General features: G+C 33.3%; 2 protein-coding genes across 3 annotated transcripts; both read left to right on the top strand.

Annotated features, from left to right (window-relative positions):
• The first annotated feature begins 4,008 nt into the window (after window positions 1-4,008).
• On the top strand, window positions 4,009-9,139 carry LOC140881651 (telomere repeat-binding protein 5-like). 2 transcript variants are annotated; one of them, XR_012150028.1, is made up of 10 exons: window positions 4,009-4,539; window positions 5,803-5,899; window positions 6,002-6,794; window positions 6,879-7,085; window positions 7,156-7,218; window positions 7,322-7,401; window positions 7,490-7,734; window positions 7,826-8,185; window positions 8,481-8,544; window positions 8,749-8,817. XR_012150028.1 is itself a non-coding variant. In XM_073287128.1 (10 exons), exons 2-10 carry the CDS (start codon window positions 5,819-5,821, stop codon window positions 8,974-8,976), a joined length of 2,079 nt encoding a protein of 692 aa, XP_073143229.1. In that variant the 5' UTR covers window positions 4,011-4,539; window positions 5,803-5,818; the 3' UTR covers window positions 8,977-9,139. The 2 variants fall into 2 exon arrangements, 1 of the variants encoding a protein (XP_073143229.1); XM_073287128.1 differs by having other exon boundaries at window positions 4,011-4,539; window positions 7,826-8,143; window positions 8,749-9,139.
• Window positions 9,140-13,791: 4,652 nt separating this feature from the next.
• Window positions 13,792-17,194, top strand: LOC140880418 (scarecrow-like protein 14). Its single transcript, XM_073284841.1, has 3 exons — window positions 13,792-13,807; window positions 13,935-13,998; window positions 14,763-17,194. Exon 3 carries the CDS (start codon window positions 14,778-14,780, stop codon window positions 17,016-17,018), a length of 2,241 nt encoding a protein of 746 aa, XP_073140942.1. The 5' UTR covers window positions 13,792-13,807; window positions 13,935-13,998; window positions 14,763-14,777; the 3' UTR covers window positions 17,019-17,194.
• The last annotated feature ends 330 nt before the right edge of the window (window positions 17,195-17,524 follow it).

Genomic DNA, 17,524 nt, shown 5'->3' with positions numbered 1-17,524 from the left:
CTATCATAAAGAATACTGTTCAATTATTGATCTATAACTAACTAGAGAGACCTTTTTTTAATGTAATATAATATGATCACTTGTGAGTTTATGTGAAAATTTATATATAACGGTTTTATAACAACTGGATCAACACTCGAAATAACGTCCGAAGAGTAGTCGAAGAAAACCTCGTTAGCCTTCATTGTTTATCGTGGAGATTGCTTTGATTTGTATGTTAAATGACCATATTAAGTCCTCTGAAATAAACAGTTTCATATTCTTGCTGTTGGATCTCATTTTGTGGGTGCAGAATCGTTGCCAGCCAGCCAGAACATGTGTAGTGCTTTTTTATTTATTAATGAATGCTAACTCACTGTACATGCATGTAGTTAAATATATATATTTTTTAAAATACATTTATCTTAAAAATTTTGAAGTATAACTATGAGAAATATAATTCATTTTATATAAATGTACCCAGTTAAACTATTATTTCATAAATTTCAGGAGTTTTATTTTGGGTTTTGAATCACTAGTCAACGAACTTTTTTTTTTTTTTTGTTTCAATTTTAGGATTTTTTTTTTATAATAATGTTGATATGACATCGAAAAATAATTACTTACGTGACATGAAAAATTGTTGATGTGACATTTAACATCATGTGTATGATACATCATCAACATTAAAAATTAAAAAAATTATTAAACTATAAAACTGTGAATTGACAGTGTATGCATGATCATGAAATTTAGCACACCACATTATCGAAAAGAGAACATATACGGTCTAATTCAGCATAATTGTTTTATTTATCGGGATAAAAAAACTACCAATTAGTGTTGAATTCTCACTAATTAGTACCAATTGGTATCAACTTAATACCAATTAGTACATGAAATTTTGAAATTTATAATAAATTCTCTATTCTAATAATAGTATGACAATGTATATTCATTTACATCAATTTGTCATTCATAAATGAAATAATAAAAAGATTTTTTTGAAACAAATTAAAACATTTCATACACATATTACACTCAAAATCATTATATAAATCAACCACTATAACCTCAATACAAAATATCATGTACAAATTTCACATAATATATTACTTCAGCGTTTGGTATCGTTTTTAATTACACATAACTTCTAACCGCAAAAGGTATAATAATCAAAATTACAAAATAACTGCACACGATACATAAAAATGACTCCCCACAAATAGTTTCTTGACTGCCTTGATAGACCCGAGGTGTCTGACAGTATCATCTTAATCTATCACAAGATTCTTCATTTGTGACATGAATATCATGCATCACCGACTCCTTGCCTTTTGACTCTTTGCGGTAGTGTAACTCTACGATATAATTTATTTGCATGTCATTCGAAATAGTAGAAGGACGATAAGAGAACTCTCATCTCAGTTTTTCTTTCACCACATTTGCGATCCAATATGCATTGGCTCTATGATATCATTTGTTATGTAGCTTCTTTTTGCCGCATATATCAATTTTTGTATCTTTGATTGTGTGTCTTCCTCACGAACCTTTATCAATTGAATATAAAATTATAAATATAAATAATGAACAATAACTATAAAATTTTATATACAAGGTACAAAATGTAAATAATATTAGTACTAGGGCATTGATCAAATATACAAAATAATATCAAAATACAATTTCAATCTTAATATATTTAACATAATCCATTATCAAAACTGCAATATGAATACATATCCAATATATATGTTTTACCTCCCAAAATTTAAATTGTTCAGATGTCAATGTTTGATCGTTTCTCTCGATTCAAGCATTGTAAGATTCATATACGTATAAAGATGAATTATATTAAGGACATCATTATCATCGTTTAGAAACATGAACAACTTATATTGTGGTACTATGCGTGCAGAATCATGGATTCAAGAGAAATTTATGTACGTTTTTTGTCGAGCCTCACAAATATATCCATCAAAATATACCCACTATAAATTGAGATCACAGACATCTGTTTATTGTACTTACAACAACCAAAAAACGCAAGATTGCAAGAACCATTTTCATATTTCATTCTCAACTCAATCAATAAAAACATAACATTCAATATAATAAGATAAAAAAAAAACAAAAATCATGACTTTATTCATAACACATTCCACAACAACAACAAAAATCACAAAATCACACTTTTAGGCTGCAAATTTGAATACTATAAGGATTATTCATACAATATTTATAATCCAGTACTAAACTATAAAAATTGGCAATGAAATCGTTATAATCGAGAACAATTACGAATTTCAAATAATCAATCCACAATTGGTTGATATGAACCACAGACCCACTCACATACGTAAAACTTAAATATTGTCCATTAAATCTGTATAATTCACGCGATGTACATAACTTCAATATTACCACAACACAACATACACAACCCTAAAAAAAGCACTCAATTGAAAAGGGAAAAAAAAACTCAATCTTCAAGGCGAAATTGCATCTAAATTTTGTTAAATTTTTTAGAAAAAAATCATACCTTAAACTTGTTTTGATGCTGGTTTTTCGCAAAGATTTTCAAAATCTAACGCTTCTTGGCTTTAAACTCCTTTCGCCTCAGTTTGTTGCACCAAAATTCGACACAAATGTATAGATCGACGCTGATTTAGCCATTAAGGGTTCAAGTAGAAGACAAATTGTGGAAACGTTGGATTGGAAAGAGAAAAGAACTGTTATTAAATAAATATTTATTGTTCAAATGAGTATTAATGAGTTCTATATTATTTGAGGGTAATTTCGTAATTTTATCTCAATTATAGAGGGGTTAGTTTATGCTACACCGGAAGTGTTTCTTTCCCTATTTTAATACCATTAGATCACGTGAGACTCTTATATTTTTATGAAAATTGACATATGTGCTGATGATCAAATGATTGTAATTTGACCACATCATGGGGAAAAAAGTAATCCAAGTGTAGCATAGAATAATTCATTAGAGAGCCAAACAAATGACAGACTTTTATCAAAGAGTTGGAACAAATAAACTCTGAACCATAGACTGAGAGACAACTTCAATTTACAAATGAGGATTTAAAGATGATTTCTCCTTATTTAAATGAAGTGTAACTATTTTGGAGAAATTTCTATTTCTGTACTTTAGATTTTTGTTTCATAATGACTGACACCACAAATTCAGAGTATTTTATAGTCCAAATTCGGTTTTACATGTGCAAATATGAAAATTTATTACAAATATAATCATATATATACATCAGAATTTTAAATAAAATTATAATTTTAACTCGAAATAATAATTTTACAACAGATTTTATATTAGAGTGATTAATTTTTTATGGTAATTTGTTTTAAAAATAAAGGTATTTTGAGTGGAAAAAAATATAGCTGATCACCTGCACCCTAGAGTACAGGAAATCTGTGTGTTACCATTTATAAAACCCGATATCGATTTGTTTTTTGTTTTTTGCACCACTAAAATCTGGTATATATATATACACGACAGAATGTGGATCTCGATCAAATGTTTTTCTTTTAGAGAATTTAACCACCACAAGCCATTCATTTGTCCCATTGGAATATTCTTAAATTCCTAAATTTATATATTATTTATATTATTAATCGAGGAAAATAAAATCTCTCCAACTTTTATTATTGCCACATTTTATATTATCTATATCTATTTATTTATTTATATTATATTATGTTATACATATATATATTAAAAAGAAAAGACTAAGCAAAATCAGTAAAGTTATTTGGTGAAGTTAATAAAAATATATATATACTTGTGTTTTATGGTTTTGGGTATGGAGAATTAATCTGCTAAGTTTGAGTAAAACCACAGATAGTTTGTTGGTGAAGCCTGAATTTGGTGAGTTTTAAGGCAAAAATATTATAATATGCAAAAGCTCCTCACAAGTCGGATTTCCAACCAACCTTGCAAGTTTACTAAAATTCCCCCGCTTGGTGACCCAACGCTTTTCTCGCTTGTGTAAACGAGACAAGGCCACAAGATCCTCGTCTCTCTCCACGTGGCACAATCCCATTTCCTTTTTGTCCCACAAAAGAACAGGTCTTCAGGCAGTTTCTTTACCGCAACCTTCTGTAGCCAGTGGAGTTACCGATAGGCCCGGTGACAGGGGTCAATTGTATAAGAGTTGGGGTTTAAGCAATGGTGTGGGGGGTGGTTTTCACAGGGTTTTTGTCCATCTATTGTTTTCATTTCTCACAGAGGTTAAATACAATGAAATAAAATAAACTGAGGGGGGCTAAAACAGAGGAAATCGAGGGAACTTTTTTTTTTTTATTCGGGCTTTTCAGGAGTCTGTTTTCCCTTTAGATTGCAAAACGGTTTGGAGGTTTTGGGTCATAAGAATGGGAATTTTGGATTCTTTCTGTTGTTTAGGTTAGTGATCTCGGGGGAAAGTTTGATCTTGCATCTTTGTGAGTATGGTCTCAGGAAAATCCTGAAGGGTTTTGTTTTCTGAAAGAAGTTTGCGGGAATCTATGGTGGATGAGAGAAAAATTGGTTCTTTGAAGGTGAGATGATCTAATTCTGTGGCCCTTTGATCTGTAGTTTGGTAAAGTTGGCGACTTTGATTCAAAATTATAAATCTTTTAAGAGTGAAAGAAAGTTTCTCACTTATTTGGTTTGTTATCTTTCAATTCAATGCATTTGCTCTTCTTTTCTTCCAGATTACTTTTCAATGATCAAATGTTTTGAATTTCATCTTTTACGTTTGATCTGGGATTTTTTTCATGCAAAGCATCATTTATCTCGGTTTAGATGAATGATGCCGAAATCTTGAAGGATGGTTAAGATCCATCACTAACAAGTGACTGCCATTATTTTAAAATAATTTAATCTAAATAGTTGGTTTGGGCTGATCTTTGAATCACTTGCACGCCATTGTTTATTTTCTGTTTTTGATAATTCTTGAATACTCTCTGATGCATGTAATAATACTCTCGTGCTTCTGTGGTTTAAAATGATGTTTCAAAAATACTTTTTACCATGGTTTTTCTGGGGACATTTTTCTATTTTTGTTCTGTCCTCCTACAAAATGTATCTCGGCTGTGTAATGAAAGGAGTTAATGATTTAGTATTTACTAGAAAAATGATGCTTTTTTTTAACGTGTTGTGTCGACTTTGTGGATTACTAACTGATGCGTTGTACGCTAAAGGTTTTAACTTTAAATAGATTTCATTATCTAAATTTGTTTTGATTTCCAGGAGTTGCCCATTTGCTTTAAGCATTTGTTTATTTCTATATTTTGAAAGGTCCTAATGTGTGCTAATATTGAAATGGATCTCAATAGGTACATGAATCCTGTTAGATTTGTGGGAAACTTTGGGTACTACTGTTTTGCTGTTATATTTCTTGTCTATTCTTCATCGATCGTGGCGATATTCAGCCCTTACAGTGTTCTCTAATGAGGGTAATCCATACTCAAAAATAAGTTTTACTGAGAAATCCCAGAATCAGTATTTCTTATATCAATATTTGTTTATGCAAGGTTCCATAATATTTTATGTCAAAAATTAATTCCCCAGCAGTTTTATTCTTTTCCTTTTATTTCTTATGGTATGGAAGCACTTTAGTGTTAACATCATGGAAACTGCCATCTTGTCATTCATCCGTGTCGATTATGTTGCTAATTTCCGAGTTATGCGACACAGATTTTCACATTGACGTGCAATGCTCTTGTTGCTGATGTTGGTTTGTTGGCAAGTTTGTTGTAATTTGCAGTACTTCAACAGTATTACAACTAACAGCCCTTCTTGTCTGATGAATTGCCCAGGCTATGGTTTTTGAGTATGGTGCTGCAAAAGAGGTTAGAATATGGTTTTAATGGCTATCAGGTGCCTTTTATGCCTCGAGCTGCCCGGTCTGTCAGGGTAATTTTTGGCTCTTCGTGCTTTTTATTTTCAGTTTTCCTCCTATTTCATGGCTTATGGAAAATGGTTTATGTTCATTCATTTAATCATCCCTTGTTTTAGAGGAGGCGCTCATTTGAGAGAAAAGCCAATGGCAGCCAAATGTGTGCATTTGATCTGCTGGCTACAGTAGCTGGCAAGTTACTCTCTGAAGGGGAAAGTTCTTCTCCATCTGTGGATTCTCTTTCTCGAAAGGAGCAACTGGCACTTGTGCAAGATTCTGTCGGGAAACAAGAAAAGAACGAAGAGAAGCTGTTGGGAGGAAAGTTGTGTGATCCAGATTGCTATGAGAGGAACTTTCTATTCACTGATATTGTCAAAGAGAATCCCGTTTCAGATTTTTGTTTGAACGAACTTGAATGTGCTCAAAAGGATTCAATCTCGAGGCCTAATTGCTCAGGAAAAGTTGATTCTGCTGAACATGTGGTTAATGATGATTGCAAGCTACGACTTGGAATTTTCACTCCAGCAAATCTTGAATCATCTGGTTGTCGATTATCTTCTAATAGTGGATCAGATTATGAAAGTGGGAAGCCTAGGAATTTTTCAGCAACAAATCGGGCTGATATGCTTGATTCTCAGCATCTACCCTCCGGATTAGTTAGTTCAGTTGATAGTGTAAAGTTGCTCTTGCGCAGAGACCATTCTCCCAGTGGTTCTGCACCCGTTAATCGGGAAAATGTAAAGTTAGTTACTAGAGATGATGACGAAAATTCTTCTGCATGCACTGAAACAAGCACCAGAATTAAAAAGTTTAGGCCCTCACTTCATGTCAGCAACAATGAAGGCCAAAAGTTAACATCTAAACCTTGTAAAGTAACACTAAAAGTGAAGGATGATGACCATTATAGTGCTGGTGAGCTGCTTGTATATCATTTTGTTATTTTATGTGGTGATAATGGTTGTACGACATATTGAATTTGGTGCATCGTGCCTACAGTTATGGAAAGATGCAATTATCTTAACCGGAAGAGAATTATTAAACACCAAAGGTCCCTGAGGGATTATCCTTTCAAGAAGAGGAAGTTCTATGACTTCAACTTGGTGTCCAATTCTGATGAAGGCATCAGTTGTGATAGAATATGTGCTGTTCCTGAAAATGGCACAAGTGATAGTGCATTGGGTTCTCGTCCCTATCTTCAAAGAGGTAAACATTTTCTTGTGGGTTACAGCTGGATGTGATTGACGGTAGATTAATTAATCAACACTATATGCAGTGAGCAAAACTCCGACTTTATCATCCAGCGAACGTGCATCTTTCCACTCTCAGGGCCCCCAAGGTATGAGAAATTTTCATGGGCTAAATTGATTTTTTTGTCTTTTCCCTTCGCCCGAGCTTTGCATTTGAAGAGGTTCTCATTTGGAATGTCTCATTTGACTCAGTGAAACTTAAGATCAAATCATTTAGGGTCCCGGAGCTATTTATAGAAATCCCAGAAACGGCAACCATTGGTTCCCTTAAGGTATTTGAACTTCAAGTCAGACTCATCTAGCTGATTGTTCTGGTTACAATAAGCTTTGTTCGTTTATTTCGGTTTTAATATCCCACAGAAAACCGTAATGGAGGCAGTGAACGCAATATTAGGTGGCGGGCTGCGAGTTGGAGTGCTTCTTCAGGGTAAGAAGATTCGAGATGATACCAAAACTTTATTGCAGACTGGAATTTGTCATGATAACAAGATGGATACATTGGGTTTTACTCTTGAACCAAACCGCTCCCTTGCCCCATCATCACAGCTTTGTCCGGATGATCGACCATGCCAGGTTCTGCACAACAATCCTCGACCACTGAAAAGGTATTCTTTCCAGTATACGGGGATTCTTGAAGATTATTTTTCTGCATCTGTCTTGTCTTTTGGCTCACAGTTTAACTTGGTGCTCTGCCAGGTACCCTTCGAGTCCTAATGTCCCTCGAAGTGCCATCCGAAACTGGAATCTTGATACTCCACGTGATCTCTCAGAAAATAATATCAATAATCTAGTAGAAAGTGATAATGATTCAGCTCCTGATTCGTCATTAAAGACACCTGGTGCACAATCGAAAGCACTTGTTCCTGTACCTCCGATGGAACGAGATGCATTGGCCGTGGTTCCTCTGAGGAAATGTAAGAGGTCTGATTCTGCACAGCGCCGTATCCGCAGACCTTTCACTGTTTCTGAAGTGGAAGCCCTAGTTCAGGCTGTTGAGAAACTTGGGACGGGACGGTATGCCTGGTGAAACTATATGCTAAAATTATATGATAAAGGGTATGGTGATATATGCTTGCCTAAACCTATGGAACCATTTGATTGCGAAGATAGTTTCACACCTAATACATCATTTTTTGGATTCCTTGACTATTTTTTTTTTTGTTTTGGGGTCATAGTTGCCCCATACTTGAATATAGTTTCTCAAGTGAGTCAACATTTGAGTTGTGGTACTTGTTATTTAGTTTAAACAAATTTGAGTTGCGACTTGCGCATCAGTTATAGCTTTAAAATACAAATATAGTGTCAAGCATTACATCATATCAGTCGGCTTACCCGCTTGATTTTACTGCAGATGGCGGGACGTCAAGCTGAGAGCTTTTGATAGTGCTAAACATAGAACATACGTAGACTTGAAGGTATGAACATCGATGTACCACAGTTTTCGCATCTGTTTCTCTTTTTTGCATTGATTTTGATGCATTTCCTGGTTGCTGGCTATGCAAGAATACCGGGAAATCATACGTTCCGCGTAGTATAAAACACGTTTATATTCATCGTTTGAATCCTCGAGTGGTCATGTTCTGCACTGTTCCGAGCAACCGCACTTGTATGTATTTCAGGACAAGTGGAAAACATTGGTTCACACGGCGAGAATATCACCGCAACAAAGGCGAGGGGAGCCTGTGCCTCAGGAACTCCTGGATCGAGTGTTGACTGCGCATGCTTACTGGTCGCAGCAGCAAGCCAAGCAGCACCTGAAATCGAGCTCCATTCTCACATTCTTCTCTGAAAATAGTCGCTGTACAAACCCCTTGAGTATAAATTCTGGGGAAGGTCGATCGAATTAGTGGTTGTAGCTTATACATATATAGGGCTCACTAGGTAAAGAAATATTTTGTTGTGACAAAAGGACACTACTACATTAGTTTGTATGTAACATTTGTGATTGATCATCTGCAATAAGTCGCTGCTTCCTCAATTCTTGGGATTGAGGACTTTTCTGTTTCTTCATTCAACGTTTTCTTTGTTATTTATTTATTTTTTCAAAGGATACTTCAAGGAAAAGCAAGGGAGATGTTAACATGTTAGTTGGCTCACTGGATTAAGTTCTTGAGACTTGTATATATACCTATAGTCTTGAGCAATCATTTCAGATCTTTGAGTGGAGTTGTGCCCAAGTTTATAATCATAAGATGCTATTAGAGTTCAAAGCTAACGTTATGTGTTGAATCAATCTATTACTCTAATGAGTCACCCGTTAATTTGTTATAAACTTTACGCAAGTTCATTTCTGAACGTGAGATGGTATGTTAGTTGTTTTACATCGACTTAATTGAGTTCTTGAGAATTGTATATACGAAATTAGAAAAATTTTCATTTGAACTAGCTTATGGGACAGAGCTGTGTCCAAATTTATAATCTTTACGAGAGAAGACAGATTCAAAATTCAGCTACCTTTATTGTTCCTTGTATTCATTGTCAAAATATGAAGTTAATTTTATTTTTTTATTATTATATCCAACATTAATATTTAAAAATTCAAATATAAATTTAATTTACATTCGTAAAGAAAAAATGATTTATTGAGCCAATAAATAAATTAATAAAATGAGCTCACTATCACGTGTCGACTGTCGAGCTAAGAGAGATTGATATTTTTGGCTCACTATCACGTGTCGAGCTAAGAGAGATTTATTATAAAAATAAAATAAATAAAAATAAATCTTTGGAGTCAGTTCAAATTTGACTTTTCCAAAAAAATAAATAAATAAAAATAATTCTTTGAAGTCAGTTCAAATTTGACTTTTCCACCATCCAATTTCTTAATTCTAGCACTTTTCTATCAGTAAATTGGCTTTAAATCCATGTATTCAAACTTAGGTGGGTGTATTCAATTCAGAGTTTTAATGATTTTTAGTGACTTTTTAAAATGATAGACTTTTGTGAAGTTGATGGATTTTTATTGACTTTTATAGAATCTCACGGATTTACAAACAGATTTTCATGGATTCTTTGTAGATTTTTGCAGGACTTTTATAGAGATTTGTAAATTTTTCATACAATTACATGAATTTGTATCTTAAATATATTTTTTTTTCTTTGAAGTAATAATTGTTTGACATAAATAATAAATTTATGGAAAAATTGCAAATTTAGTCATGTATGTTTGACACTTTGCGATTTTAGTTCTCTATATTTTCACGTTTCAGTTTTAGTCATTCATGTTCTATTTTTGGCAATTTTGGTCCTTTTTATTCAAAAATGCTTACGTGTCACTGTACATGTCAGCTCCACATCAGCACTGAATTTGTGTCACGTCAGCGCCACGTCGAAAAAGGATTAAAATTGCCGAAAAAATTAAGATAGCGGTTTGCGATTTTGGTCCTCTATGTTTTCACATTTCAGTTAGTCCTACATGTTTTATTTTTGGAAATTTCGGTCCTTTTATTCAAAAATGCTTATGTGTCACTGTATATTTCAGCTCCACATCAGCATTGAATTGATGTCACGTAAAAAAAAAAAAACTAAAATTGTCCCCAAAAAAATAAAGATAACGGATTAAAATTAAAATATGAAAATATAAAGGACTGAAATCGCAAAATGATAAACATACAGGACAAAAATAATGATTTTTCCTAAATTTATTTGAAATATTTTTTGTAATTTATTGATGAAAATGGATTTCATTTATTTTAAATGTATATATATATATATATATATATATATATATTATTGTAACAAAATTATAAACTAAAAACTTTGTGATTGTGTAAAATTATTTTTTTAAAAAAACATATGATAACTTATAAATTATTTTATCAATTATATCATAAAAATTTATTTATTTTTATATCATGTCTGTTATCCGCTATTCAAATATCTGAATTAAATCATATTATAATTTATTAAATCATATATTATTATCATTAAATATTATAATTATTGATATAAATCATATATTAAAAAGCACAAAATATTTGGAAAATTTCAAATTTTTAAATAATAATTTTTTTTTATTTTTGGAGAAGAACGAAAAAATACATATATAGGAGAGATTGAGATAGAGAGGGTTGAGATAGTGAAGAGTGAGAAAATGTGAGAAAAAAATATAAATTATGGGTTTTATAAGTTTAGAAATTCATCCAAATCTTTGGGTTAGACCAAAAACATTTTTTTACAAAATATAGTTGTACCTTAAGCATTAATGTTTGTATGTCCATGATTTTCATGGAGTTATTAAAAGTTCATTGATATTTTAAATAACACTAGACTTTTATAGAGTTTTTAAAAGTCAAGGTTGAATACCACTTGACTTTTAAAACTCTAAAAAAGTTTATTTTGAATACCACAAAACTTCTATAGAGTTTATAAAAGTCATGATTGAATACCACTAGACTTTTAAAATCCATAAAAGCCATTAATTCTCCGGATTGAATACACCCCTCTTAACTTTTCCTATGTCAAAAAAATTTTTGTTTGAATTTCCTTATCCACAAAAATTTGTTTTTGCATTCCCTAAATTCACATGTTTTTTATCGGATAAAATTGGATACAAACCATTACTTTTTTTTCTTTTTTTATATTCATATTTTATAAAGTTAAGCCTAAAGTGTGGTGGCGTGCATGGAATTAGTCGATTTGACTAATGATACGAGTAATTTATATGTACATGGTCCGACGGCAAGCCATATGGCATGGATACAATCATACAAATATACAATGACTCCTCTCACATTTAATTATTAATTAATTATTGATGAATCTTGGGTATCAAGATACGTTTTGTTTAATTGAATTAGAGTATAATAATAATAATAATAATAATAATAATAATAATAATAATAATAATAATAATAATTTATCAATTATCCAAAATTAATTATAAATATACGAAATTAAATGTTCAAAAGTTCTTAAGATATGTAGCCGTATTAGGTAAAATGTACACTAACATATTGAAATATTGTCTCACATCGGTAGGATAGAGTTCCTGAGAGCCCTTAATATAGACAATGACAACTCTTACCTCTTGAGCTAGCTTTTGAGGTGAGTTAGGTTCAAGTCAATTTTTAACATGGTATCAGAACCCAAATCTTATATTGACTTATAAATTTTTATCTAAATAAATTTTATTATAATTACAATCTTCCAAATTAATTTTTTTAAAAATAAATTTACAGAAAACTTGGACATAATTAAATAAATGCAAAATGACATTGAAGAAACTCAAATCAGGAGGAAAATGATAAAAGAAATTTAAATGTGTTTCATGAAATTTCAAGTCGTATGATTTAGGATAAAATTTGAATGAAATTTATATGTTTTTCTCGTTGATTTGGTACTTTAGATCAATATGTCAAGTCTAATTTTTATGGGGTACAGGAATACGTACACACATGCACTCTTTTAATATTTCTCCAGCTCACTTCTATTTTTTTTTTTTTTAAAGGGTGACCCCGAAGGAAACCTCATTCCACATTAGTTAGAGGCTCATTGGCTCATTGCCCAACCTCCAAAGTATACCCCACAATATTTCAGCAGAAAATATGCTCTACACAAGCATCGAACCCGCAACGCTGAGAAATCTTTTCCCACGTCACCTCGGGCCTTACCAATTCGCATATGCACTTGTGGGCGCTCACTTCTATTTCTTCTTCTTTGTGTCGGTGGCATAAATATATTTGCGATTAATTTTTCTATATTTTGAAAACATTGTTAAATTGATCAATCAAAATAATTTCTACAAATTTTATTATTTCGATACATGGTCAACAAGAATTATAGATTATATTTTCCAAGATAAAATTTAAGAGGATAACCCTATATAATCCTTGATAATTTGTTGTGTTACTTTAAAATCCGAGATTAACATGGATGTATACGCATATCATTTTTAAAATTATTTTATAACATGGAGTAATGTTGCAAATGAATCGAGTCGCTTCGTGAACTTTTCGAACTGTCTCGATAAATATTTGATTTATATTCGAAGTTATCGAACTCAAGCTAAAATTATTTTGTTCGTGCTGGAGCTTTAATATTTTATCCATATAATATAATTATATATATACATATACATCATTCGAGACTTTCAAATATTTTCGAGCTTTGAACTTTTATTATTTAACCTTAATATTCAAGCAATAATTCAAATTGTTACGAATAGGTTCGAACCTTTTGACTCGAATTCAAACAATTTTTTTAAAAAATATTTTTGAGTTTAAAATCGAACTCCAAATTAAATATATCTTAATATTCAAGCAATAATTCAAATTGTTACGAATAGTTTCGAATCTTTTGAGTCGAATTTAAACAATTTTTTTAAAAATATTTTCGAGTTTCAAATCAAACTCCAAATCAAATATAATTAATTCAACCTTTACAATTTTACTAACATTCGACTCAATTTCTTTTACACCCAACAATCAAGGGGCTTTCGGGTTCGAATACCAAATATACTTGTATTTTCTGCATGCATTGAAATGAAACACTAGCTAAAAAGAGAATTTTATTATATTTTTGTAAAAACATATAAAAGTCAAGTCACATGAAAAAGTCGCCAGGTCAACATCAATGAACGGGAAACAAACAATGGGATGATGATGATAAGATTTGACCATTGATCTCTGGTGCATCTATTCTCCTTCGTCGAAGCTTCAACTTCACCTTGGAGCAAAAGTAAACATTTTCCTTTTCTTTTTTTATTAGCTTCCCTCTTTGTTTCTTTATTTATAATCTTTAAGACATTTGCCAAATATAAATTAACTCAGTAGTCCTCAGTATCGATCACTGTCCCCTACTCCAGGTTATTTTGTGTTTCATCAAGAAATCCAAGGTGCAGAGACTTCAATTCCTCCTCCCTTTTGTGGGTATGTCACGGTTTCATTGTTCCCCTTTTGATGCAATGTTTTTAGCTCTTTTTTTAAGATTATATTTGTTCATAATCTGTTGGCACAAAACTGCGTTCTTTAATTTTCTTTTCGGTTTTGTGTTATCATACGCTGTGATTTGATTTTCATGTGCTATCTTCTTTGTCAAAAAGACTGGAATAAGAGGGTTTTTTTTTATTTATGGAAATGTGAGTTTTAAACATGTATTTCAGGGTTCTTGCCAAGTTGGATTGTGTGAAAATTGTGGGAGGTGATTTTCTTCCTGTGCTTGTGTGGGTTGTTTTTAAAAGAATTTTGGTGTTTTTTTCTTTGCTTTGGTAGAGTAAAGACTCTGTCTTTAGTTTGGAAGATTTAGAGAAGTTCAATTTTGCTTGATAACCAGTTTGATTTTTCCTGTGCTATCTTCTCTGTCAAAAAGACTGGAATAAGAGGGGGCTTTTTTTATTTTATTTTATGAAAATGTGAGTTTCAATCATGTATTTCAGGGTTCTTGTCAAGTTGGATTGTGTGCAAATTGTGGGAGGTGATTTTCTTCGTGTGCTTGTGGGGTTTGTTTTAAAAAGAATTTTGGTGATTTTTTCTTTGTTTTGGTAAAGTAAGGACTCTGTCTTTAGTTTGGAAGATTTAGAGGATTTCAATTTTGCTTCATAGCCAGTTTGATTTGTCCTCCTCTTTGATTTGTCCTGTGAAACAAGGTATTTTAGTTTGACTCATTCAGGGGATGATGTTTTTATTTGACATAGGAATTTCGGGGGGTTATGGAATACCAATTCAATGGACTGAACGACCCTATAAATGGATTGAAATTCGACGATGGAGATTTCTTATCCACTGGTGATCTGCAATCTGCACACCCATTCAATGAGCTTAAACATGAATCTTTGGACCTCGATGTCCTGGATATTCCTTTCCTTCCATTAAGCCCGGACTCTTTAAACTTCGCTCCATCGTCAACTGCTAGTTATGAGGCAGAGTCTCCAGATGATCAAAATTCTGATCCTGTCCTAAAGTTCCTTAACCAAATACTGATGGAAGAGAACATGGAAGAAAAGCCGAGCATGTTTCAGGATCCTCTAGCTCTACAAGCTACCGAGAAAAACCTGTATGAAATTATTGGGCAGAAATACCCGCTTGATAATGTGGTTGATCAAACTTCGGATAGCCCTGATAGCTTTTTCGGGAGTTTTAGTGAGAATACAAGCAGTAGCAATGGTGGTAGTTTTTCCATTGATCCGCAATGGATTGTTGAGCACGGTGAATATGATGCATCATTTGGACAGAGTTATCTTCTTGATTCATTATCAAATTCATCCATGCAAGTTGGATCACAGCTCTCATATGCTACGCTCGATGGTTTCAGTTATGATGCAAACTTTCGAGTGAACCTTTCTGAAAAAATGGGTGTATTTCCGAATATGATGAGCGATAGAGAGTCGATCTTGCAGTTTAAGAGAGGACGTGAAGAAGCCAGTAAGTTCCTACCGACTGAGAATCAGTTGATCATTGATTTGGAGCAATACGAGTTACCACAAAAAACAGAAACCATTTCACTTGATGCTGTGGTGAAGGTAGAAGAAGACAAGAATGAGCAATTTCATAATGGTTCGAGGGGACGTAAGCATCACCATCTAGAGGATAGTGATTCTGAAAATGTGGAGAGGAGCAGAAAACAATCAGCTAATTACAAAGACGATGTTGAGTTATCTGACCTGTTCGACAGAGTTCTGCTTTTCCGTGATGCTTGTTATGATGCTGATGCTAATTCGCAAAGTCAAGTGGACACCACCGTGCAACAAGCTCTTCTGCCAAATGGATCAACTGGTGGAAGGACTCGTGCAAAGAAAAATGAGAAAAAACGGGAAACAGTTGATTTGAGGACCCTTATGATCAACTGTGCTCAATCTGTGGCTTCTGATGATCGTAGGACAGCATACGAGCTTCTAAAACAGATCAAGAATCATTCCTCTACTACGGGTGATGTATGTCAAAGGTTGGCTACTGTATGTGCCTCTGGACTCGAGGCACGCCTGGCAGGCACTGGGACCGAGCTGTATGCTTCCCTTGCTCGCAAGAAGATTACAGCCACTGAGAAGTTAAAAGCATATCAGGTTTACCTTGAAGCATCTCCATTCAAGAAATCATGCATCATCTTAGCAAATAAGATGATTGGATCGGTGGCATCAGAAGCAAATACACTGCATATTATAGATTTTGGCATTCTTTACGGTTTCCAATGGCCTATTCTCATCCAGCATCTCTCACAGATACCGGGTGGACCTCCAAAGCTGCGCATAACTGGAATCGAGCTTCCACAACCAGGTTTCAGGCCAGAAGAACTAATAGAAGAGACAGGGTCTCGCTTGAAAAAATATTGTGAACGTTTTGGAGTGCCATTTGAGTACCATGCCATAGCAATACAGAATTGGGAGGCAATCAAAATCGAAGACTTGAAAATTGTGAGTGGTGAGGTTCTTGCAGTGAACTCTCTTTTTCGGTTCGGTAGATTGCTTGACGAAACCGTTGTGGACAATAGTCCAAGGGATGCGGTTCTCAACTTGATTAGGAATTTGAAACCAGATATTTTTGTCAACGCCATATCTAATGGATCATACAGTTCCCCATTTTTCGTCACACGTTTCAGGGAGGCTCTCTTCCATTATTCTGCTCTATTCGACTTGTTTGACTCTACCTTACCTCGGGATAATCCGGAGAGAATAAATTTCGAACAAGATTTTTCTGGTCGCGAATTAATAAACGTCATTGCATGCGAGGGAGCAGAGAGGGTGGAGAGACCTGAGACATACAAGCAATGGCAAGCACGCCACGTAAGGGCTGGTTTCAAACCACTCCCCTTGAATCAAGAGATCATGAAGAAACTTAAGCATAAGGTTGCAGCGGGCTATCACAAAGATTTCCTGTGGGATGAAGATGGAAACTGGATGTTACAGGGATGGAAAGGTCGGATCATGTACGCGGTCTCGTGCTGGATCCCTGCCTAGAGTTTCCGAGAGAATTCAAAGGTGAAAATCCCTGCTTCTTTACTCTTTGCTAAGATGGTGAAGTTGTTAAGAGTTCATTAACATAGCCTAGTTGGTTGTTTTTTTTGCTAGATTTTGTACTGTTCTAGTGCTTTGTAATCCTAGTCCGAATTGTTGGATCAGACAATTTGATGTTGTATTGATGTGTTATATGGTAGTGTGGAAGCTACAAAATTTAATTTCCATGCATGAACTTATTTATACGTGAGTATATAAGGAAGCCATTATTTGAAAGAATTAATGCCTAAGATTTATAGACCGTAGACGATGCCAAGTGGTTTATGCTTCTATCTTAAATAGTGTTTCCAAAACGCTATACCATATAGTTCAAAAAGAAAAAAAAAGAAAGCAATACCGTATATGTTGGGAGTAGTCTATATTTCGGAGATCCCATACATACTCGATAATAATTAATATTTTTTTATGAATCGATTTGTACTAAAGATTTCGGTTATGAAATTATTAAT

Source organism: Henckelia pumila, chromosome 2 (genome assembly GCF_033568475.1).
Source record: "Henckelia pumila isolate YLH828 chromosome 2, ASM3356847v2, whole genome shotgun sequence".
Lineage (NCBI taxonomy): Eukaryota > Viridiplantae > Streptophyta > Magnoliopsida > Lamiales > Gesneriaceae > Henckelia > Henckelia pumila.
This window is presented reverse-complemented; position numbering and strand designations above follow the sequence as displayed.